General features: G+C 37.9%; 2 protein-coding genes across 4 annotated transcripts in view; both read left to right on the top strand.

Moving 5' to 3' along the window:
* The first annotated feature begins 963 nt into the window (after positions 1 to 963).
* On the top strand, positions 964 to 7,859 carry LOC122552028 (pro-glucagon-like). 3 transcript variants are annotated; one of them, XM_043694587.1, is made up of 7 exons: positions 964 to 1,063; positions 1,797 to 1,900; positions 3,456 to 3,599; positions 5,429 to 5,548; positions 5,868 to 6,002; positions 6,442 to 6,600; positions 7,625 to 7,859. In XM_043694587.1, the coding sequence occupies exons 2-7, from the start codon at positions 1,806 to 1,808 to the stop codon at positions 7,659 to 7,661; spliced, it is 690 nt and encodes a 229-aa protein (XP_043550522.1). In that variant the 5' UTR covers positions 964 to 1,063; positions 1,797 to 1,805; the 3' UTR covers positions 7,662 to 7,859. The 3 variants fall into 3 exon arrangements, with proteins under 3 accessions (XP_043550522.1, XP_043550521.1, XP_043550519.1); XM_043694586.1 differs by having other exon boundaries at positions 965 to 1,063; positions 3,459 to 3,599; positions 5,865 to 6,002; XM_043694584.1 differs by having other exon boundaries at positions 965 to 1,063; positions 5,865 to 6,002.
* Positions 7,860 to 15,039: 7,180 nt separating this feature from the next.
* Positions 15,040 to 23,052, top strand: part of LOC122551928 (adenylate cyclase type 10-like) — a 187,001-nt gene continuing 178,988 nt past the window's right edge. The window contains exons 1-4 of the mRNA XM_043694498.1: positions 15,040 to 15,687; positions 15,776 to 15,880; positions 20,312 to 20,350; positions 20,459 to 20,602. Coding sequence (XP_043550433.1) covers positions 15,477 to 15,687; positions 15,776 to 15,880; positions 20,312 to 20,350; positions 20,459 to 20,602 — 499 coding nt within the window. The 5' untranslated portion in view covers positions 15,040 to 15,476. The remainder of the gene's footprint in view (positions 15,688 to 15,775; positions 15,881 to 20,311; positions 20,351 to 20,458; positions 20,603 to 23,052) is intronic.

Genomic DNA, 23,052 nt, shown 5'->3' with positions numbered 1-23,052 from the left:
ACCCTGCTGCAAGATCCTTAGGCATGCTATCTTATTAGCTGACCACAAGCTAAAATGATGCTTACTCCACTGAACTTCTACTCCAGAATGGAAGGTTCTATACTGAATTACATACTTGACTGTTCAAATGTAGAATTGAATTGTTGGAAATAATAAACAACTCAAAAGAATTCTTTAAATTCAAGACTGATCAATATTCTACTCCAACAACAAAAATTGGTGTCATAAAATGTCTAGATATAATCAAACTTCTTTTCTATTCCAATAATCAAACTTCTTTTCCATCAGAAAAACGTGAAACCCTGAATAATCTTTCACAAAATGAATCAAAACATCAGCAGTATATGGCTTTTTATTGAGATGAATGCCAGCAGTAATGTGAAATCGGTGTTTTGAAATTAACATGTAATTTTATGAGGAAATATATAAAAGGAATATAGTTATCATTTTAAATTATTGCAAAAAATCAAATGTTCTGAAATAGTTTTTCCTTTTAGGTGCAGTATGTAAATTATTTATAATCTGAATAAAGCTGGAATTTTCTTCTTAGATGCAATGTATTGTCCAGTTTCAGAAATAGCAAACTCTGATGTCTTTACCTGGCTCTCACTAAAACAGTTTCTCTTTATGTTGCCAGAATCACTGAACACAAACATTTCACAATGTAAAGAAGCAGAATGATTTTGTTATGCACAATTCACTTTGAGTTAAAAGTGTGCAATTGTTTGGAAAATACGAACTCATCCGGAAGAGTAAAAATCAAATATTACTAAGTGATTTACCTAAAACCTTTCAAATCAGGTGGAAAACAAAGTTTAAAAAAAAGGATGATTCAACAATTGGTAATCCAAAATGTCAGAGAAAGGAGGATGACAACAGCACAAATTGTGTTTTTTTTAATGGAAGTGACGATGTTCTTACCCATGTTGCCCAATCATCCCTTTGATTATATAAAGGGATCAAATCTTGGTCAACATGCAGGTAAGCTTCAAAACACCTTGGAGAAAGGGAAACTTTGGCTTCTTCAGAAGGTTTATTCAGATTTCAGGTGATTCACGAAAAGGTAAGAATGAATTTAGAAGCGTGGGGAGAATATGCATTTGAATGGAGGAAGGCATTTGCAAAACTATTCTCAATTGGTTTTGTGAATTATTTACTTCTCAAAGTTGTACTATTACATTACTTTAGAAATGCTTGGTTCAAGTCTGTACCTTACTATGCCCTACTGTAAACAGGTATGGGTTCTATTATCAAAAGGATTGCTTTACTTGCAGTCCCCCTCTTTGTAGCAGACTTATTGGCAATAAGGTTTTATTTACTTGGTTTATTTGGTTAATCCACTGTACTGTCCCTTGGATGTTTGTTTAATTGATCTTTCTTATCTAGTTTGTTAAGCAGACTTATAATGCCACTTTCTGTCATTCACGTCTGTTCTAATTTTTGTATTAATGAAAATTGGAGTCTCACATTTCCTGTGCCTATTTCTGTTATGCTGTTTTTAATTAAATTGGTCAAATTACTTTCACAGGTTTGAGAGAATGGGGAATAAAGGAAATTGGTAATAAGGCAGACACACAAGATTAGGGCAACTGTTCATGAATAATATAAATAGAAAGATGGATAGTTGGGATTAGTAATCTGTTTCTGTGTTATAATTCCTACATAACTCAATACAATTTTTTCAGTTTTCTGTGAACCTTTCTGAAACCTTTACTCATACTTTAGCTTGTTGGTTGTAAAAATTGGTGAAAGCAGAAATATGCAATCTATACTTAAATTCTGCATGTTATGTGCAGGAGAATAAAATGAAAGGTGTTGGTTCCGTTGCCATTTTGCTGCTTTTGATACTAGTGCAAAACAGTTGTCAAAATCCAGTGAAGGATACAGAAGAAACATCAAGGTAGGAAATAAACCTCAAAATTGAACTGTGACAGTTAATATATTTACATACATTGCAACCTTGCTGAATACTCACTTCTTTAAATTGAACATTGTAGTAAATTGACCATTATTACAAATCTGAAAAATGTGTTGCTGGAAAAGCGCAGCAGGTCAGGCAGCATCCAAGGTGCCGGAGAATTGAAGTTTCGGGCATAAGCCCTTCTTCAGGAATGAGGAAGGTGTGCCAAGCAGGCTAAGACAAATCCCATACTACAGTTCATTATATCCACGTAAATTGCATTCCACAAGTTGACCACCTGTTCAGAAAGTCAAGCACATTTTCACTACAGAATATATAAAATAGAAAATATACATCCACTAAAAGCTAAGTTTCATTATTGTTGTATATTATTGCTCAGATGGTTGTTGATAACCCCGCTGTTGTTGCATGTAAGAAGTAAAGTTATGCATATCACATATCCACTATAGTTCTGAATTTTCAATCATTCAGGCAGCAGTTAAAGTAAGTATAAGTTTAGCCACGTTAAAACAAGGTCTGGGATACTTGTCTCTAAGCCTGGTAATCTAATGGATAAGAAGCCAAGTAACTCAGTGCTTTTTGAGCTTATATAATTTATTCTTCTTCCTTATTGATTTTTGTATGTTGAAGGCTTGTTTATTATTTATGTTGCTTTATTAATGGATAGCTGGAACAATATCTGTTTGCACTGATAGCTTAAGAACTGTATGTATTAATGAGGTCATAGATTTGAATATTATGGCCCAAATGCTTCCTAGGTATTTGGCTGAAATCAGCAAATCCAGCACTTTTTCACATTACATTCAGCACAAATCAAATTTATGAAATCTTTAACAGTAGTTTAAGAAACATAGTGCTGGAAAATCAGCCGCACCCTAAACTGACCAAGCATATAATCTAAGTAATGAGTTCGACAGGCTTCTGCTGACCACATCCCTGATGTACAATTAATAGAAACTCTTAAAGTGATGTACCTATTTAGGCATAAAGGCATGTTTCTAATTTACTAAAAAATTGTCCAATGCACACCAATGAAACTAGCATAATTTCCCAAAAACATGTCAATTGACTTAAAATTGGTGCATTAACTAGATAGTCTTGCTAAAATGCTTATTTTTGTGGTAAACCAATTTTTAGCTAAACCACTACAACTGCAGCTGATTACCACTCTCAAGTAGATTAATGAACATTTCTTAATGCAAAGAAAATTCAAAACTATTCTGTCCAATTGCACTGGTTCATAGGAAATTTTACATTTGTGATGATGTAAGTGTGTTTGAATGTAAATATAAACCATAGCTTAAGGAAACTAGTACAGCTTGAAGCACAATTTACATTGTGATTGCTTTGTGTATTCAAAAAAATGCTATTCCAATATGGCACCTAATCAAACACTGCGAAATTTTGCAAATACAAAGTTAAATAAATGATTAGTCTTTTTCTTTTCGTAGTGTTGTTAAGGTAGGAATATTAATTTTAAAATAAGCTTCTCCAGTTAAACAGATGTAGTAACATACAGCTACACATTTCCAAGCAGTATATTGGAAAAACAATCGATCCCATTGGAGGATGTGAAACGGCACTCTGAAGGCACATTCACCAGTGATTACAGTAAATATATGGATAATAGACGTGCTAAGGACTTCGTACAATGGCTGATGAGCACAAAACGGAATGGGTAAACTATTTTCTATAAAGATTTGTCAAGACTTACATTGAAAAATGCTTTCGTTTTCTAATCTATTGGATGAAAACAGCTCCTTCAGATTTCTGTCAGTACTCTTAAACTCTAAAGTTTTGAATGTGCATCTTTCTTTTATTTTATTTACTCACAGGACATGGGCATCTCTGGTTAAGCCACTTTTTCTGTCCATCTCTAATTGTCCAGAGGACAGTTAAGAGTCAGTCACATTGCTGTGGGTCTGGAGTCATATGTAGCCCAGACCAAGTAAGAATGGCAGACCTACATAGAACATAGAACAATACAGCATAGAACAGGCCCTTTGGCCCACGATGTTGTGCCGAACACTTGTCCTAGCTTAAGCACCTATCCATGTACCTATCCAATTGCCGCTTAAAGGTCACCAATGATTCTGACTCTGCCACTCCCACAGGCAGCGCATTCCATGCCCCCACCACTCTCTGGGTAAAGAACCCACCCCTGACATCCCCCCTATACCTTCCACCCTTCACCTTAAATTTATGTCCCCTTGTAACGCCTAACCAAAGTCCTGTACAGTTGCAACATCACTTCACGACTCTTGAATTCAATCCCTCTGCTAATGAACGCTAATACACCATATGCCTTCTTACAAGCTCTATCCAGCTGAGTGGCAACTTTCAAAGATCTATGAATATAGACCCCAAGATCCCTCTGCTCCTCCACCTTACTAAAAACACTACCGTTAACCCTGTATTCCGCATTCGTATTTATCCTTCCAAAATGGACAACCTCACACTTGACCCCTCACCTCCTTCCCTAAAGGACACTAGTGAACCGGATGGGTTGTTCTGCAAATCCGAAATGATTTTGTGGCCAACATTGATCGAAATAATTCCAAGGAATGGAATTCCAGATTTTTATTGAATTCAAATTCCACCGTCTGCCTTGGCAGGAATTGAAACTAGGCCCCGGGAACATTCACTGAGTTTCTAGATTAATAGCCTAGTGATTATACCAATTAGTCATTGCCATCTCATATCCTTTGTAATTGAAATCTGATCCACACTGAACAGTTTTACTAGATCAATTTCATTGATTTCCTTAAATATTTTGGAAACTTCAACTGTTACCTTTTTTAAAAAGTTAGATAACATTAATTCAGTTTCCATGATAATTTAAAATTCTAATATTCTAATATTCTAATGTTCAATTTTCCTGCCTCTGCAGTTATCTAAGGAAGAATTTGTTCTCTCCATATATGCTGACTGAAATGCACAATGTGTACAGCATTTGCTACCTTTGTTTTACAATGTCCAACTTCTGAAATTCATTGTTTGCTTTCTTCTTTGCACTCAATGCACATAAAATTTAATACTTCTATTATTTTTGAAAAGCAAAGCTACACATTGGACTGTAAACTTCAGAATTATCAATCCTAAGCACTTCAATCTACTGCAGTTTCATTAGCCCTTCTATCAGTAATATTTCACTATTGTACGGCTTGGTATCTAGCATTAGTAACTGGGTTAGCCAAAAGATTTGCATTACTAATCATCAACTTTATTAATGGAAGTCAGCTTTTAAAGTATTCTCCTTATAATTTTTCCTGACTTGAAAAGCTCTTGTTCATGATTTCTGTCTGATATAAGCCAATTTTCCATTTACTGCTAGTTAACTCTGTGATATTAATATTACAAATCTAATTCAGCGTCAAGGGGCCAATTAGAGCTATGTTTACTTTTTTAATTTGCAATAATCACACTCTGGAAACTACAAATATGATATTATTTATTAGGAAAGAACTTCTGTAGTGTTACTTATACGATTTAATTTACATTTAACAGGGACAAAACCAAGAGGCATGCTGAAGGAACTTACACAAGTGATGTAGATTCTCTTTCTGACTACTTCAAAGCAAAACGCTTTGTTGATTCACTTAAAAGTTACAGCAAGCGTCAAAGTGGGTAAGCTACACAAACATTCGAGATTCAATGACTTAATCTTGTAAAAATGAAACATTTAGCTCAGAGAAAGGTGCTGCTTTCACTCATCATCCTTATTGGTAAATCACTACACAATAATTAACTTCCATTATCATAGCATGTGATAGATTATGTTACATGTAAGTTGTAACCATGTAAAGGTTTATGCATTATTAATTTTAGTATGTCAGGATGTCAATGACTAACATAAAGTTTAGTGTTAACAAAATTTATATGACATGCTAACATCATTGTAGATATTCTGGATTATATAAAGAGAAATGCTGTTGACATTTAGCAGGGGCATTTCCAAGAGACATGTTGAACCGACCAGACACACAGAAAGAAGTTACGCGAATGATATAACATCTTATCTAGAGGAGAAGGCAGCAAAGGACTTTATTAACTGGCTAATAAAGGGACGTGGCAGAAGAGAGTGAGTGTTTCAAATGATTTTCAATTAGCTATTTTTTTTACTGAGCACTTGCACCATTGTTTAGTAATTATGTTTGAAACATTTTATACCAAATATATTGAATAGGAACAGTAAATCACTTTTCAATTACTTTGTAAATAATGTATCTTCATTTATGCCTCCAAGTAAATTGCCAACAGTGTTGTTTCATTGTTAAGTAGGAGATATCATCACGCATTATCATCATGAAATCATTAGAACAATTATTACTTACAGATAAAAATATGCTGAAGCAGGAATTGTATTGCATAATTTAAGTTATTGTTGCTCTTATGCTACTGGCTATGCTGCTGATCTAAGTTTGCATTATTATGACTAAAAGGCTATTCATTTCATGAGAGCTAAACTATTTTTTATCCAATTGATTATTTGAGTTCTAAAGATTTTTCTATATCTTTAGATTTCCAGAAGATGAAATTTTGAATGAAGTGATTCCTGATGAATTGGACAGAAGACATGCTGATGGTACCTTCACCAGTGAAATTAATATCGTTTTGGACACCATTGCTGCCAAGGAGTTTTTGAACTGGCTCTTAAACTCCAAAACTGTTGAAGCAAGGTAAGAAGTAAGAAATTACTGGAAACCAGATCCAATAAATGTACAACAAATACTCAATAGGTCCACCAACTTTGTTTTTCAGTCATGTGATTCCAATGGGTTAGCCAATAAGATCATATTACACATAATATAAGGCAGTTCTCTCACATGAGCTATCTGTTAACCAGGAAAAAGAAATTGGAAGCATTACGTGACATTTAGGATAGTTTTGTGCTTCACTTTACATGGCACTAATTTTCACTTCCACTCCTTGGAAGGTAAACTGACAGAACACATATTGCTTGTTGCTGAATGCACAAAAATGTAATATCCTTTGATTTCAATTTCAAAGGTTAAAATTATCTCATTAAAATTGAATAGATGCTGCTTGTGAAAGAGACCCCTTAATACTTCCTTCTTTTAAAACTTGCAATGCTTTTATCAGTTAACGTGTAATGCCAAAATTTTATGACTGTTGAAATGAACAAAATGCAATAGCAAATTCGTAATCTGACGCCATGATTATTGTTACAGCAATTACCTATGCTCAGGGTTACTGAGTTTTAAGAGGTTATTACCAAATTAATTAAGTTTTTATTTAAATGGCTTAATTTGGAATCCATTGACATGTGCATAACTTGCCTAAATAGCTGTTCTTATCTTTTAAACTCTCATTATGATAAAATTTCCAAGTGAGAAAAGGCAATTCCATGTAATTGTGCTTCTACATCTTAGTGGAAAACTGAAATCCAAACAGGAAATACTGGATAACGAGGAGTCAGAATCAGAATGCAAAAGGTGGTTAACATTGCAAGTTCAGTCCAATTCTAACAACACTGGGTTTTGAATTCTTGTTTACAGTCCTCATGATTTGATTTTTACCAAACTGGAGCACACAGATTTGTCAATTTTAAAAGGTTAGAAGCTATATCCAGATTGCACTGTACTTACTACTTGATTTGGACAATATTTTCCATGAGTCTATATGCACCTTAATTTCACAAGTATCATTATGCAAAGAATCTAACTGCTGCTCTCTCCCCAGGAACTCTGAAATAGAATTCTTCAACGAGTATGAGTAAAGGAAGCAACTGATTTCAACTTAACATTTTGTCTTGCAACATTGCCCACATGTTGATAAAATATTTACAGCTTTTTGTTCTGCAAATGACACAGAATGTTATATGAAGCCATAATGCTTTGCATGCAAAAGAATTGACTCAAAATGTAATGTGCTGTTTTGAAGTAGGATTTGAAGTAAATAAATGTTAACAAAAGAATGCTTAAAGTGACTAGTATGAGAGCTATAGCATTATCTCAACAATTCTGTATGGCACAAAATACCAAAACCTGTTTAGACTTATTCCAGCAAATTATGTTTTCTATAAGCTAATTTGTATTTATTTGAATGAATAATAGTAATCACTATTTCTTTAAGACCTTCTGTTCAGATAGAAATGTCTTTAAAAATTTAAGCCTGATGTCCCAGTTTGAAATAAAGCATGTTTTAAACTATTAACTAATGCAAAACTGCTAAGGCATAAATAATAAGCATGAATAAAGCTTTTTATGACACTGAATCTGAAGTTCAGTTTTACAGACCTTTCATTGCATCAAGTTCAGGGGACAAAAATCAGAAACTGCAGCTTAATGTTGAGTTTTAAATTAGGTACTTAGAGTCAAACAAAACCAGATACTTAACATAATTGGATTAGCTATTAATAACATCACAGACATAATTCATTGTGCACCATTTAATACATTCAAATTTAAAAAAACATTGTTTATAGACATAAAAAAAGACACCCACACATTATATAATCATGCAAAATAAACATACTTCCCATATAACATACAATTAACAGGACATGGGGAAAATTAATCAGAGCTCATGCTGTACTACATTCTAGACCCATGGTGCCTCTGGTGAAGGCAATGATTCAACCATGAAATTGAATTCCAAGAAAAGAACTTTCAAAGATCATGTTGTGAAATCCCAGTCCTCTCAAATCCAACGGTCTCAACATTGAACAATCTTCTGGCCATACGGTAATGAGAAACAGTCTCTAAGTCTTACAACGTAAATGTTGAGGGCCTGTTGGCTGCCGAGTGAGATTTCCTTTGGATCAAGGAATGGGAAACATAGGAAGTCACAAATAAGTTCCTTGTGACAAATTCCATTTATCACCTGTCAGCTTTGAGCTACCACATCAAGAGTGGACCTTACTAAATAAGTTCAGGACAAGCCAGGTCCCAATGCAGCCAATCTCCGCTGCTGGAGTCTCAATAAGCATCAAGTGCATTTGAGGAGAGAGACAAACAATGCTGCCTATTATTACCCCAAAATGCCCCCCCCCCTTACAGGTTAAGTGTTAGATTAATCATCATAAATATAGCAAATGCAAAGACTACCACTTGGCTTTCGGGATCTGCATTCACTAAATACAGACCACAATAAACTGAATACCAAGAAATCTGACTGACTATTAAACTCAAGTATCTAACTTAGTTTACAAGAAATGGAATCAAATTGCACATGGACTCCCCAGTGGTGTTCCTGGGATGCCAGAAATGATTGAATTGGCCAGCAGCCGTCTGAAAAGGATTAATTTCTCTCATGTCAGTGTTGGAAGTCTTGCCGCCAGTGAAATCCAAGTACATAATCATCAAAATCTTGTACAGAGATGAAAAGAATAGTAGAATGTTGGTCTTTATCTTAAGGAGATTACAATTAATAAAAAAGAGAGGAAGATAGTGTTCAATTGTCACAGAAGGTAAAACTAGCGTAACTGGTGAATGAGACATTCTGACTCTGACTCATTTGGTATATTGCAAACTGAGGTCCAAGCCAGCATGTTCATTTCCAAAAATTAATGTTTTAATTGAGTTATCCCTATGGGGTGTAAAGCTTGATCAGACCTCATTGAGAAAACTTCATCCATCATACCTCAGAAAGGACATACTGCCATGGTGAAGATACAGCTCAAATTCTTGAAAATGTTTCTCAGGTTTGGTGAGTCAAATGTTGGGGTCACACAACTTTCATAAATTTGTCTCGTATTTTCTTGAACACCAAGGTTTGAAAGGTGATCTGACAAAATACTTAAAGGATTGGAAATGTTAAAAAGACAGAAAAATTATTTTCTCTGGTAAGGCAATCAAGAATGAAGGAATATATTTTTAAACTTAGAAAAAGAGTATTCAAGAGAAACATCAAGAAGTACTATTTTATGAAAATGGGTGCAGAAATTTGAAGATACCTTTATTAAAAAAACCTAGATGCTAAAGCCATGACAACTTGGTGTAGGATGTGGTTCAGCTGGGAGTACTCTTGTGCCTGAATTGTAATGTTGTCGGTTCACATTCCTCCTACAGGGCTTGAGCGCAAAAGTCAAAACCTGGCATATGGAGGGAGTGCTGCACTATTGAAGATCTCAATTTATTGATGAAATGATAAACCAAGGCCCTATCTAAATTCTTACTTGACTGGAAAAAGAAAAGTGGCGTTTTATCCCCTCTAACCCAACATCACATCAAAGATTATGAGGATTTATGCCATGCAAATAGCTGCTAGATTTCTTACATCACAAGTGACATCACCTCAAATTTACCTGCCATATCATTTAACACATACACCAAGCTAGGAAGCTTGCCACAGCTGTCAGCAGGGTTCAATCCAATCAAGAGCGTTAGTGTTCACACAGGAGATCTGGGCACATTCAGTCAAGTGCAGCCTCCAGAAACAGTCCCGCCCCTGCTTAGGGCAGTCACAGTCAGGATCCTCTTTTCATAAAGGGATGAAGAGCCAAATGATGGGCAATACATCACCCATTCTTTCTGCTATACTGTGGTCTGTTTTGCTCCTGGAATTAAAAAAGGCAGATATTGAAGAAGATGAAAGTGAGTGGCGCAACTATTAATATTGTTCATGACTTTTGAGAAGATTTGTAGCTCATGTTAAGGTTTTGGCTGTAAGTTTGCTTGCTGCGCTGGAAGATTTAGTTTCAGATCTTTTGTCGCCATACTAGGTAACATCATCAGTGAGCCCCCAGTGAAGCGCTGATGTTATGTCCCAGTTTCTATTTACATAATCCTATTCTATAAATAGAAAGTAGGACATAACACCAGCACTTCACTAGAGGCTCACTGTTGATGTTACCTAGTATGGTAATGAACTGTCTGAAAATGAACCTTCCAGCTCAGTGAGCAAACTTACATTAATATTGTGTAGGTTGTAAGGTTTCCCAAGGAAGGGCAGCGCAGAAGGCATGCAGGGTTAGGGGTGTAGAAGTTTAGAGTGGATGAAGGTTAGTGCAGAACATAAAGCATAGAATAGTGAAAGGGGTAGAATATAAACCTTAGTGGGAGGTAGGTCCAGTAGCAGAGATACTATCCCACAGGATAGTAGAATGCATTATCTTGGAAGGTGGTAGAGGCAGGTAACCTCACAACCTTTAGAAAGTACTTGGATCAGCATTTGAAATGTCATAACATTCAAGGCTATAGGCCAAGTGCTGAGAAGCGATAACAGTGTAGATTTAGCACAGTTTTGGCAGTACAGGCTTGATGGGCCAAAAGGCCTCTTCTGTGCTGTACAATTCTATAATTCTATGAAATTGGTCTCCTCTGCACTGGTTAGGCCAACAGCAGAGTGAAGGTGGTGATTTTACTATAAGCTCCAAACAGTTAAAGAGAAACAGAAGTGCAGATATGTTAGCAAATTTCAGAGAAATGCAAGAGTAACAGGGTAGTGTTAGAACAGGATTTCAACTTACACCGTGTGAAAGGGTTAGAGGGAGTGGAATTCTTAAAATACATCCAAGAATTCTTAAAATACATTAAGCAAGTACAGAGGAACCTCGATTATCTGAATATCAATTATCCGAATTTCGGATTATCCGAAAAAGATCTTAAGATCCCAATAGAAACATTACAGCAAAGAGGCGTTCCCAACACTGATCGTGTCTTTTGTTTACAATGATTAAAAATGAACCCAGCTTACTGAAACACTGCCAAGAACAGTCCTGGACATCGATGGGAGCCCAGGCACCGTCTCCAAATGACTGATTGCCTGCCCTCTCCCACTCTCCCCCCACACTTTCCCTGGAGTTCTATACTGGGGTGTATTCTGAACCCCTCTTCCCCAGATAATCTCTCCAACATTGTCCTGTACAGGGAAAAGGTGGAACTTGTCAAAAGGTTGCAGTAAAAAGGTGCGTATGTTTGTGTGTGTGTGTGCTATTTTGAGACTCAACCCCCCCCAAAGGCAGCACCAGTATTACTGCTGGTGTCCAGTCCAGCTGCCTTGGAGGGTGGGGTGGGGGGGGGAGGAGGAAAGGATCTCACGTGGTGTACTACTGCCTAGTCTCCTGAATGGGAACGGACTTAGCAAGTGCCCTCTGTGTCAATCTCATTGAACTGATTGGGTGGGGGGGCTTCAGCAATGCTGCACATCCCTTAAACACAAGTGTATGCTCAGAAACAATGCCTGAGACAGAGAAAGCGAGCAAGGCAGTCAGAGTGAGGAAAAAGGAAACTTCAGAGAACTCCTAGCCCCAGAGGAGAGGCATTGAATCAATTAACCGAATAATCAATTATCCGAACGAAATAGTACCCACCCATCTTGTTTGCATAATTGAGTTCCTCTGTATATAGAAGGCCCTACAAGAGAGTGGCAATCCAGGACTTAATTTTAGGTAATGAAGCCAGGCAAGTGGTTGGAGTGAAAGTAAAAAAAATGGAGATCACAGCGGGTTTTTCAGCATCCATGGAGAAAAATGAAGCTAACATTTTCAACTGAAATAATTCTTCATCAGAGATAGAAGTACAAGTAGGTGCATTTTGCAGACAGTGATCATAACTCTTATTAGATTTAAGATTGTTGTGGAAAAGAACAAGGATGGGGCTGAAAACAAGGGCAGGTATACTTTAATAAAATTAGGTATGACTTAACCACAGTGGACTAGGAGCAGATAGGGTAAATTTGTGTCAGCCCAGTGGGATGCATTCAAGAAGGTACAGTAGGAGTACACGGTTAACAAAGAAAATTACAGCACAGGAACAGGCCCATCTGCCCTCCAAGCCTGCGCCAATCCAAATCGTCTATCCAAACCTGTCACCTAATTTCTAAGGATCAGTATCACTCTGCTCCCTGCCCATTCATGTATCTGTCTAGATACATCTTAAGTAATGCTATTGTGCCTACCTCTACTACCTGCTCAGGGGTTCCAGGCACTCACCACCCTCTGCGTAAAAAACTTGCCATTCATATCTACCTTAAACTTTTCCACTCTCACCTTGAACTCGTGACCCCTAGTAATTGAGTCCCCCACTCTGGGAAAAGCTTCTTGCTATTCACCCTGTCTATACTTCTCATGATTTTGTAGACCTCAGTCAGGTCCCACCACCCCCCCAACCCAACCTTTATTTTTCTAATGAAAATAATCCCAAACTACTCAACCTCTCTTCATAGCTAGCACCTTCCATACCAGGCAACATCCTGGTGAACCTCCTCTGCATCCTGTCCAAAGCATCCATATCCTTTCGGTAATGTGGCAACTAGAAATGTACACAGTAATTCCAAATGTGACCGAACCAAAATCCTATATAACTGTAACATGACCTGCCAACTCTTATAGTCAATACCCTATATAATGAAGGAAAGCATGCTGTATGCCTTCTTGACCACTCTATTGACCTATGTTCCCACCTTCAGGGTACACTGAGCCCCAACACCCAGATCTCTCTGTACATCAGTTTTCTTCTAAATGTAAATAGAAGCCCATTTTCTTCTAAATGTAAATAGATCCTATCCCTCAGTATCTTCTCCAGCAGCTTCCCTATCGCTGACACCTGGCTCACCAGTCTACAATTACATGAATTATCTCTGCTTCCCTTCTTAAACAAGGGGACATTAGTAATTCTCCAGTCCTCCAGGACCCGTGTTCAAGCATGCTGCAGATACCTGTTAAGGCCCCAGCTATTTCCTCTCTTGCTTCCCTCAATAAACTGGAATAGATCCCATCTGAGCTGATAGTTGGCCTTCCTCCAATTTAGCACTCCACCTATAGGGCCATTCTCATCTTTGTCTATGAGTATTCTAAGATTTATGGAATTGTGATCACTATTCCCAAAGTAATGCCCTACTGAAATTTCAACCAACTGGCCGCACTCATTCCCCAACATCAGGTCCAGTATGGCCCCTTCCCGAGTTATACTATTTATATACTGCTCTATAAAATCCTCCGGGATGCTCCTTACAAATTCTGCCCCATCTAGACCTCTAAAACTAAGTGAATCCCAGTCAATGTTGAGAAAATGAAAATCTCCCATCATCACCACCACCATGTTGCTCCTATACCTTTGCCTAATCTGTTTACATATTAGCACCTCTATCTTATGCTCCATGTTGGGAGTCCTATAGTACAGCCCCAATATTGTTATCACACCTTTCCTCTTTCTGAGCTCTGCACATATTGCCTCACTGTTCGAGTTCTCCATAGTGCCCTCCTTCAGCACCGCTGTGATATCCTCTTTGACCAGAAATGCAACTTCTCTACCCCTTTTATTTCAATTTCTATCCTGCCTCAAGCATCTATATCCTGGGCTATTCAGTTGCCAATTATGCCTTTCCCTCAACCAAGTCTTAGTAATAGCAATACCATCATACTCCCAGGTACTAATCTAAGGCCTAAATTCATCTGCCTTACCTACTACATTTCTCACATAAAAACAAATGCAACTCAGATCACATGTTCCAATACAGACAAAAGGTGAGACAACAAATCCCAATACCTCTGGATATCAAGGGATATACAGGTTTGAACAAAGAGAAATAGGGAGGCTTATGACAGAACTGAGGACTCAAAACATCAGTTGGGTACTACCTTTTGGAAAACATGTCAACTCTTTTCATCCACAGCAAATGCAGCACAATCTGTATTCCAACAGGACACTGAGCTACACATTTTTTTTATTCACTAATGGGACTTGAAAAGTTTGACTCTGCAGCATTTATTACTTTGCCTGAGAGGTGTTGAGCTGCTTTCTTGAACTGCAGCAGTTCATGTACTATAGGTAGACCCATAACGCTGTTAACTTTTTTGACCCAACAACATTGAAGGAACTATAACATATTTCCAAGTCAGGATGGTGAGTGGCTTCAAGGGAACTTGTAGTTAGTGGTGTTGCTAAGTATCTGCTGCCCTTGTCCTTCTAGATGGGAATGGTGGTGGGTTTGGAAGGAACTAAAGATCTTTAGTGAAGTCTTGCAGATAGTTTAACGCACCTTGGCCACAAGACACAAACCATCATCTCTGGAGACTGTATACTGTCATGAAGATTTTTTTACCCTAAAGTAATCAACAATTCAATTGGGCTGCGATGTACACAGATCATAGGAACAGGCGATTGGCCATTAAAACTACAGTTCAAGGGTTAAGCTTACATTGTCGAGCGTTAATTTTAAGACCCCGTTTGAGGAAATCCACCATGCGCTCCTTGTCAATTTCCGAACCATCTCCCCAGAAAATTGTCGGCTCTGCCTGGAAGCCCTAATTACAAATAAATGTGCTCTTTGGCGTCCCACTCAAGTTTTTTTTAAAAAATCAATCTTTAAAGCAAAATAAATCATGCTGGCGGGGGAGACACACCTGCAAATGCATCCAAATTACTTACTCCATCCCTCCCTGCCTTGCCTTTCAGGCTAGGAAGGTGGAGACACCGTCATCTGCAGGATTGATACGTGAAAGACAAATGCCAGCCCAGGAAGGAGCCCAGGCCTGTGCCGTGAAGTCACAATCGGTGGCCCAGCCGTCACAAGGCGATGAAAACTCAAGCGGTGGCCCTCCGGGTGTTAAATTAAGGGGAGGAAGCAGTGGGAAGGGGGCTACAGGCACATGGACTATAATCCCGCCAGGCATGCTGTTAGCTTCGTCCGGCCACTCACTCGGCTGAGGGTTGGCAAGCAGAAAACCATCTTCGCCGGCACCTATAAAATCTGCAAACTTGCTGCCAACGTGCCTGACCTTGTGGTCTACGAGGGCGTGGACCGGCCCATCCCTGATGTGGAACATTTCCATGGAGTCCTGCTCTTCGCTGACATTTCAGGTAAAAGCAGCAAGAGCAGTGCGGACAGGTGGGAGGGTCTGTGAACCACACTGAAAGCGAACTTTTTATCTCTTTCTCTCCCTGTCAGGATTCACCAGTCTCACTGAGATATACACACTGAACAGCAAGAAAGGCAGTGGAGCTGACCACCTGACCAGGACACTCAATGGATACATCTCAGAGATTGTGGACCGTGAGTAGAGATGAATTTGTGAGAGATGTCTAGATCACTACTGGCTGGGAAAATCAATAAAGACCATTATTAATATTCTTAGCTCTGCCCTATGTTTTGAACAAGGCAGCAGAATTTTAGTAGTTGTTGATTTTCTCCCCTGTCATTTTACATTTAAGATTGCACGCTGCTGTCATTGCAAAGCATTGGCTTCTTTCCCTGACCCGAAACCAACACCAGAGAAATACAAGAAGGGTGGGATACTACTGCACCAGGTTGCTGGAATAAGTAACTCTCCGATTTGTGCGTAGACAAAGAAGATAGACGAAGAAGGTAGACAAGGCATATAGACAAGGAAAATTGAGCAGGGAAGGTTAGAAAAATAGAAAATAGGCCATTCAGCCCTGCGTGCCTACACCACTATTCAATATGATCATGGCCGATCATGCAATCTCAGTAGCCCATTCCTGCTTTCTCTTCATACCCGGTGATCCCTCCAGCTACAAGGTCACATCCAGTTCCCTCTTGAATATATCTAAAGAACTGCCACCAACAGCTTTCTGTGATAGAGAATTACATAGGTTCACAACTCTAACTGAAGAAATTCTTCCTCATCTCAGTCCTGAATGGCTTATCTCTTATTCTTAAATTGTGACCCCTAGTTCAGGACTTCCACAACATTAGGAACATTCTTCCCAAATCCAACTTGTCCCATCAGGAGTTTATATATTTCTATGAGATCCCCTCTCATTAATCTACATTCCAGTGAGTACAAGTCCAGTTGATCCAGTCTTTTTTCATATGTCAGTCCTGCCATCTCAGGAATCCGTCTGCGTTGGACTCCCTCAATAGCAAGAATGTCCTTCCTCAGACAAGAAGACCAGAACTGCACACAATGCTCTAGTGTGGCCTCACCAAAACCCTGTATAACTGTAGCAAGCCAACCCTACTCCAAAACTCAAATTCTTTTGCTATGAAAGCCAGTATGTCATTAGCTTTCCTCTCCATCTGCTGCATCTGTATGCCAACCTTGAACAACTGTTCCACCATGTCACCCAGGTCTCATTGCACTTCACCATTTCCTAAACTACCACTATTCAGATAATAATTTGCCTTCCTGCTTTCTCCACCCAAATGGATAACCTTACATTTATCCACATTATATTGCATTTACCAAATATTTGCTGACTCAGCCAACTTGTCTAAATCTGCAACCTCTTAGGATTCTCCTCAAAGCACACATTGCCACCCAGCCTGGTGTCCTTTGCAAATTTGGAGATATTGCATTCAATTTCTTCATTCAAATGGTTAATATATATTGATGGAGAAAATTTATTGTTGATGCAGCTGAAGATGCACATCCTAGGACATTACCTCGAGGAATCCTGCAGTGATGTCCTGGGCTGAGATTATTGATCTTTAACAACTACAATCTTCCTTCTTTTGCGTTAATGTGACTCCAACTAGCAGATAGTTTCCCGATTCCCATTGACTCCTATTTTTCTAGGACTCCTTAATGTCATTCTTGGTCAAATGCTACCTTGATATCAAGAGCGGTCAGTTTTGTATATCAGGGCTTCAACAGATTTATCAACGGATCTAAAATATGACTGTTTCCTTCAGTATGCTCTGTGACATTTCAATGGCATGACTGCATTGTGCCTGTTATCATCTTGTGCATGCAGCAGCCTTAGCAATATCATAAGCGCTCAGGTCCTGGACCTTCCTGTGGCTTACCACTTCAACACACAATCCTGCTCCCATTCCCACATGCCTGTCCTTGGCCTGCTGCAATGTTCCAGTGAAGCTGAACGCAAACTGGAGGAACAGCATCTCACCTTCCGATTAGGCACGTTACAGCCTGCCAGTCTGTGAGAAACAAAACTCACATATTAATAAATTTCAGTCTGAGTCAAATTCTGAAGCAGTGAATTTTATTGATACGTACTTGCAAGAACGGGTGCCTAATGAGTAAGCACCCGATCTGAGGGTTACATTCTGATTTTTGCTGTTCAGCTGCGTCTCTCGGTCCCCCCCTTTCACCCCATTGGTTACTTCTGCTGTAGCGAGTAGCCTATCACAAGCTCCAGCTTCCCTCCACCTCTGTTTACTTCTCCCATTACTCTAAGCCTGATGCCCTTTACTCTTATTTATCTCATTCCTTATATGTGACTATCCTGGCACAGTTTGCTGTCTTCGTGCGATCATCCTGCCAAACTAAATTCCATCTTTGGCCACATCCCTCCGGAGACGGGCATACTATTCTCCTGTTACTGGTACATCCCGCTACATGGTCACTCTGCCCTATTAATCATAGATAATTCTACCTGTTTTCGCTTCTTCTGTTTTCCTATGCCTGGTACATCCTGCTACACGGTTGCTCTGCCCTATTAGTCAAAGATAATTCTGTTTTCGCTTCTCACTATTTAGTATTGGCATGCACAGACTAATTTTATAAGGTAAGCTTTTGCGGAAGCAACACCTGTTCCCTTATTCTGCACAATTTTAACCCGATACCTTACACGGTCTCAACATTGAATTCAACAACTTCAGATAATTTTATTTCATTTATTTTATTTATCTTTTTTTCACTGTTCTGTACCTCTTATTGCACTGGCTTCAGCCTTGGTCATTCACAGCTCCTAATCTCCCTATAATCTCTCTATGCACTGTCATTATCACCTCTTTATTGCTACCTTTGCTTCTTCTCTCAGCCTCGTATAAATACCTCCCTATTTCTCCCCCTTTTTTAAGCTTTGACAAAGGGTCAGTTAGACTCGAAACGTCGGCTGTTTTCTCTCCTTACAGATGCTGCCAGACCTGCTGAGATTTTCCAGCATTTTCTCTTTTGGCTTCAGATTCCAGCATCCGTAGTAATTTGCTTTAATCATAAGCGCTTAACCCTGTCCAAAAGTCCTACATGATTCTGAAATATGACAACTAATTTAGTGGATAGTCACACAATGCACACATTGTGGTAGCTTTCACGACATCAAACTGTGACACTGTAAACTTCAAAACTTTAATAACTGTCCAGGGATTGAAAGAATCAGCAATAATTATTTCTGGAATAAACTGTTTCTTGAGATGAAAAGGACATGGAGAAACTGTTTCAAAGGAACTGAAAGCAACATGCCAATGAACCATCCGCGGGAAGAAGGAGATGAAGCAACATAAACAAGCTGTTTCCTGGGAGAGAGAAAGTAACACTGCTTGATAACCTGCTGCCTCATAACAAAAGTGCAGAATGAGGTGTCCTGAAGTAAAAGTGTGAATTGCAGGGAAGTTGAGTTTTAAACAGGCAGTTAATATCGAATGTAACAAGGAACAGGGAAGCTGTTCCTATAAGAAGGCGAGCTACAGAAGTGTAATCAATGTTATGGATGAATGGATCAATAGGATCATCAATAATATCATATCAGAATCTTCACAGGACAGAAGAACCAATAGACATTCGACTTTAGGATTCTTTAATAGCAGAACTCCAGAGAACAACATGGTACAAGGATCAAAACCTGGACATTCCGAGATCGACGCTGTTGGTTGGAATCATAGTTAGATTCCGCCTTTAATCCGGGGAATAGCTAACTGGGTTGTGAGGCTTAACTTGATTACTTGAGGGTCTTATTTAGTTTGCTACATACAAGAAAATGAAAGTAATTTCTTCAGTATTAGATTGTCTGTGAGATTTATTAACAAGTAACTGAATTTAGGGTAGCATGTGGTAAGGTTCAGACAACAGAACACTGATATTCATGAAAAGCTAATATCAGAAGAAGATTAGCTGATGATTCATTGAATAAAGCTTTTCCTATTGAAAAATTTACATATATTGATATAACATGAGAAAAAAGCACATGGATGATCATGAAGAAAAACTTCGGGATTTTTCATTCCAACAGCATCAGATCTTTACAAGCATGAAAACAATTTAAGGTTAAACATGGAAAACAGTATATTGACAAGGAATTAAGCCCGTGTTTCACATCTGGTTGAGGAAATGCTTCACCTAGCTATCTCTCTCTCTCTATGAAGCCTCCATTTGATAAAAACTCAATTTCTTCCAGAAGGAGCCTGCTCAATTGCTCAATTGCCAGCTACTGTAGCCTCAGTGCATAGGGATTGGTGTCAAATGTATTTCATCAATTGATTCTTATACCGGTGGTAACTCTGGCTATCTGTAGAATTGGACAGCAATCTCTCTCTGTTTTTGTCTATTTCTAAGAATGCAATTTTTGCAGATAATTTAGAAAAGAAATCATGGTTTTCAGATGATATTTTAATCCATTTTAACTTATTTAAAAGAAGCCACAATTCAGAAAATAATCTCACCTTTCATATAGTAATATAAACTTTAAATCATATATAATGTATAGTTTAGATCCATCCAGTTTAAATTTATTTCACTTCCCTAATAACTAAATAATTCTGAACAAGTGTAATTTCATTTAGATATTCTTCGAGCAGGGGGAGACGTTGTGAACTATGCAGGTAAGAAGTTGTAAATTGATATTCTGCAATGCAATTAATATTTAATTTGAAAAGATGCAAAACAAAGTAATAGTTTAGCACGATGTATGACCATTTTCTTTCCCACAGGCGATGCAATGTTGGCACTATGGAGAGAGCGAAGGAAAGAACTGAGTGAAATTCTCACATTAGCTGTAAAATGTAGTCTAAATATCCAGGATAAATGTGATAACAAGGAAACCGAAGTAGGAGTCAAGCTCAGAGTAAAAATAGGTAATTGCGTTCATCAGCAGCTTTTGTAATCTTGTCCTATTCAATTTATGTATTGCAGTGAATTTGGAATTATGTGTTCAAACAAACACCAACATGCTATTTATTATTAAGTCAGATTCATAAGCACAAAATATTTTTGTCAATACTTGAGCTTGATTTTTGTACTCTTAGTTCTTAAACTATGTTTGATTTAACTATATATGTTACTTTTTGTTTATGAAGGTAAATTAGTTAGTTTCAAAAATGCAAAGAGAATTTTCCATTAAGACCATAAGACTTTGGAGCAGAATTCAGCCAGGATGCCCATTGAGACTTCTTCATCATTCAGTCATGGCTGATATGTTTCTCGACTTTGTTATCCTGCCTTCTCCCTATAACCCTTGACCCCCTGAAGAATCAAGAACCTATCTATCTCTGTCTTAAATACACTCAATGACATTCCCTCCACAGCCCTCTGCAGCAATAAGTTCCACAGATTGTAGTAGCAATTGATTATAATTAATCTTTCAGGTCATTTTGATTTTCCTCTGCAAGGTAACATAATTAGTTGTCCCAATTTTTAAGAACTTCCTTATTATCCATTTCAATTTGAGGAGCGTCAAATTCAGAATCATCTTGATTTGGTTCTCCACTCTGAGTTGTAACCAGTTCCACTTTCATCTTTTGGTTTTGTTCCCTATCAAAATACCTGATGAATACTTTAACATGAAACACTCTGTAACTTTTCTTCTGTCTGGTGTACTTATCAAATAATTCACCTCGCTCAATTTCCTTTCTATTTGATAAGGCCCACTGAACCTTGCATTTATTGATTCACTTACCATTGGGACTAACAATAACACTTTATCTCCACTAAAAGTTACAAGGTTTTGATCTCTTGGCTGCTTCTTGTTTCATCACGTACTCTGTTACTTTTTAAATGTTGGTTAGTCAACTCACCCACTCTATTTAGTCTCTTCCTAAAATTTGTCCAAACATGTAGTCTCTGAGATCTGACTCACCAATTCCTCCTCAATTAATTTCATTGGCCCTCTCACTTCATGCTCTAAAAATAATTCAAATGATATTTAGTTGATTCATTAGGTGTATCCCTAAATATAAAAAAGTACAAATAGAATTCCTTTTTCCTAATCCTCTGGATAGTCTTAACTTTTAAGTCCTCAACATGATCTTTAAAGCTTGATGACACTGTTCTTATTCTCCCTGCAATTCTGGATGGTACATGGGAGTTTGAATTTTTTATTGCTGTATGTATTTTCCTTGATTAATTTTGATGTAAAATCTGATCCCATATCTGATTGTATCTCTATGGATAGTCTGTATCTAGTAAAAAAAATTGTCACTCTTCTGTAATCCTTTTAGTTGTACTACTGCATCATGGAATGGCCTCTGAAAATCTTATAGGTACATCCATTATAGTTAACAAATATTAATTCCCATTTTTTTGTTTTAGGTAGGGATCCTACATAATCAGTTAAGACTCTTGTAAAAGGTTCCTCAAATGCTGGAAGAGGAATCTTAAGGGTGCTAGCCTTATCACTGCTTGAGGTTTTCCTACTACCTGACAGGTGTGACATGACTGGCAAAATTCATATACATCTTTATGAAGTCCAGGCCAATAAAAATGATTTGGTATTTTTGCTTCAGTTTTCCTTACTTCCAAGTGACCTCATACTGGTAATTCATGTGCAACTCGCAACACCTCCTTTCTATAAACCACCAGTCATACAACTTGAAGAACTTCTGCCCATTTCTCATCTGCCTGTATATATGATAGTCTCAATTTCCTCATCAAGACTTCATTTTTAAGATAGTAACATTCCAGGATACACTCACATTCTTTTTCTGTATACGTCTTTTTATACAACTGCTTTAGCTTTTCCTCTTTCTATTGTAATTCAGCTAACTTCTTGGAACAAAAGATACCTACTTTTCTTGCTTTTTCTTAATCATTTAATCAAACATAGTTTCTGATAATTGAACTCCAACTTCTTGATCTTTACTCTTTGATTTCTCCTTTTTAACTTGTGGCTTTGTGGCCTTGTTACCACACAGTCAAGACAAATCCCAGGATATACTTCCTGAAACACCACAGTTCTCTGATTTTCCACTAGCTTTTCAACCACAGTAAGAATCACTCCCATTGGTGATCCAGCTGTATTGTTGCTGAGGATAAACTGTATTTCCAGGACTGAGAATTCCTCTATTACTCCTGCCACCACTTTGTCACTTCTCACCAGACTCTCCAACCTCACTTTGTACAGTGGAACACTACTGTCCTCATCATTAATTACCACCTTTTCTGTATTACTCCTTCTGAATTATATATCTCTTCATATCTCACCATCAAAGATTGACTTATTCCCCATCACTTAAAATCTTAATTTATCTTCCTACTCCTTCTGTCATACATGAGTACGCCTTATCCACACAGGTAAATTGTTCAAAGA

Source organism: Chiloscyllium plagiosum, chromosome 7, assembly GCF_004010195.1.
Source record: "Chiloscyllium plagiosum isolate BGI_BamShark_2017 chromosome 7, ASM401019v2, whole genome shotgun sequence".
In the NCBI taxonomy this organism is placed as follows: Eukaryota; Metazoa; Chordata; class Chondrichthyes; order Orectolobiformes; family Hemiscylliidae; genus Chiloscyllium; species Chiloscyllium plagiosum.
The sequence above is the reverse complement of the archived record's forward strand: the minus strand, read 5'-3'. Positions and strand labels throughout refer to the sequence as shown.

Excerpts from the sequence above, each read along its gene's own strand:
- LOC122552028 (XM_043694584.1), top strand. The coding sequence starts at position 1,806 with ATGAAAGGTGTTGGTTCCGTTGCCATTTTGCTGCTTTTGATACTAGTG. Across the intron at positions 5,549-5,864 it reads TACAGCAAGCGTCAAAGTGG|CAGGGGCATTTCCAAGAGAC; the intron begins GTAAGCTACACA and ends GTTGACATTTAG. Across the intron at positions 6,003-6,441 it reads AAGGGACGTGGCAGAAGAGA|ATTTCCAGAAGATGAAATTT; the intron begins GTGAGTGTTTCA and ends CTATATCTTTAG.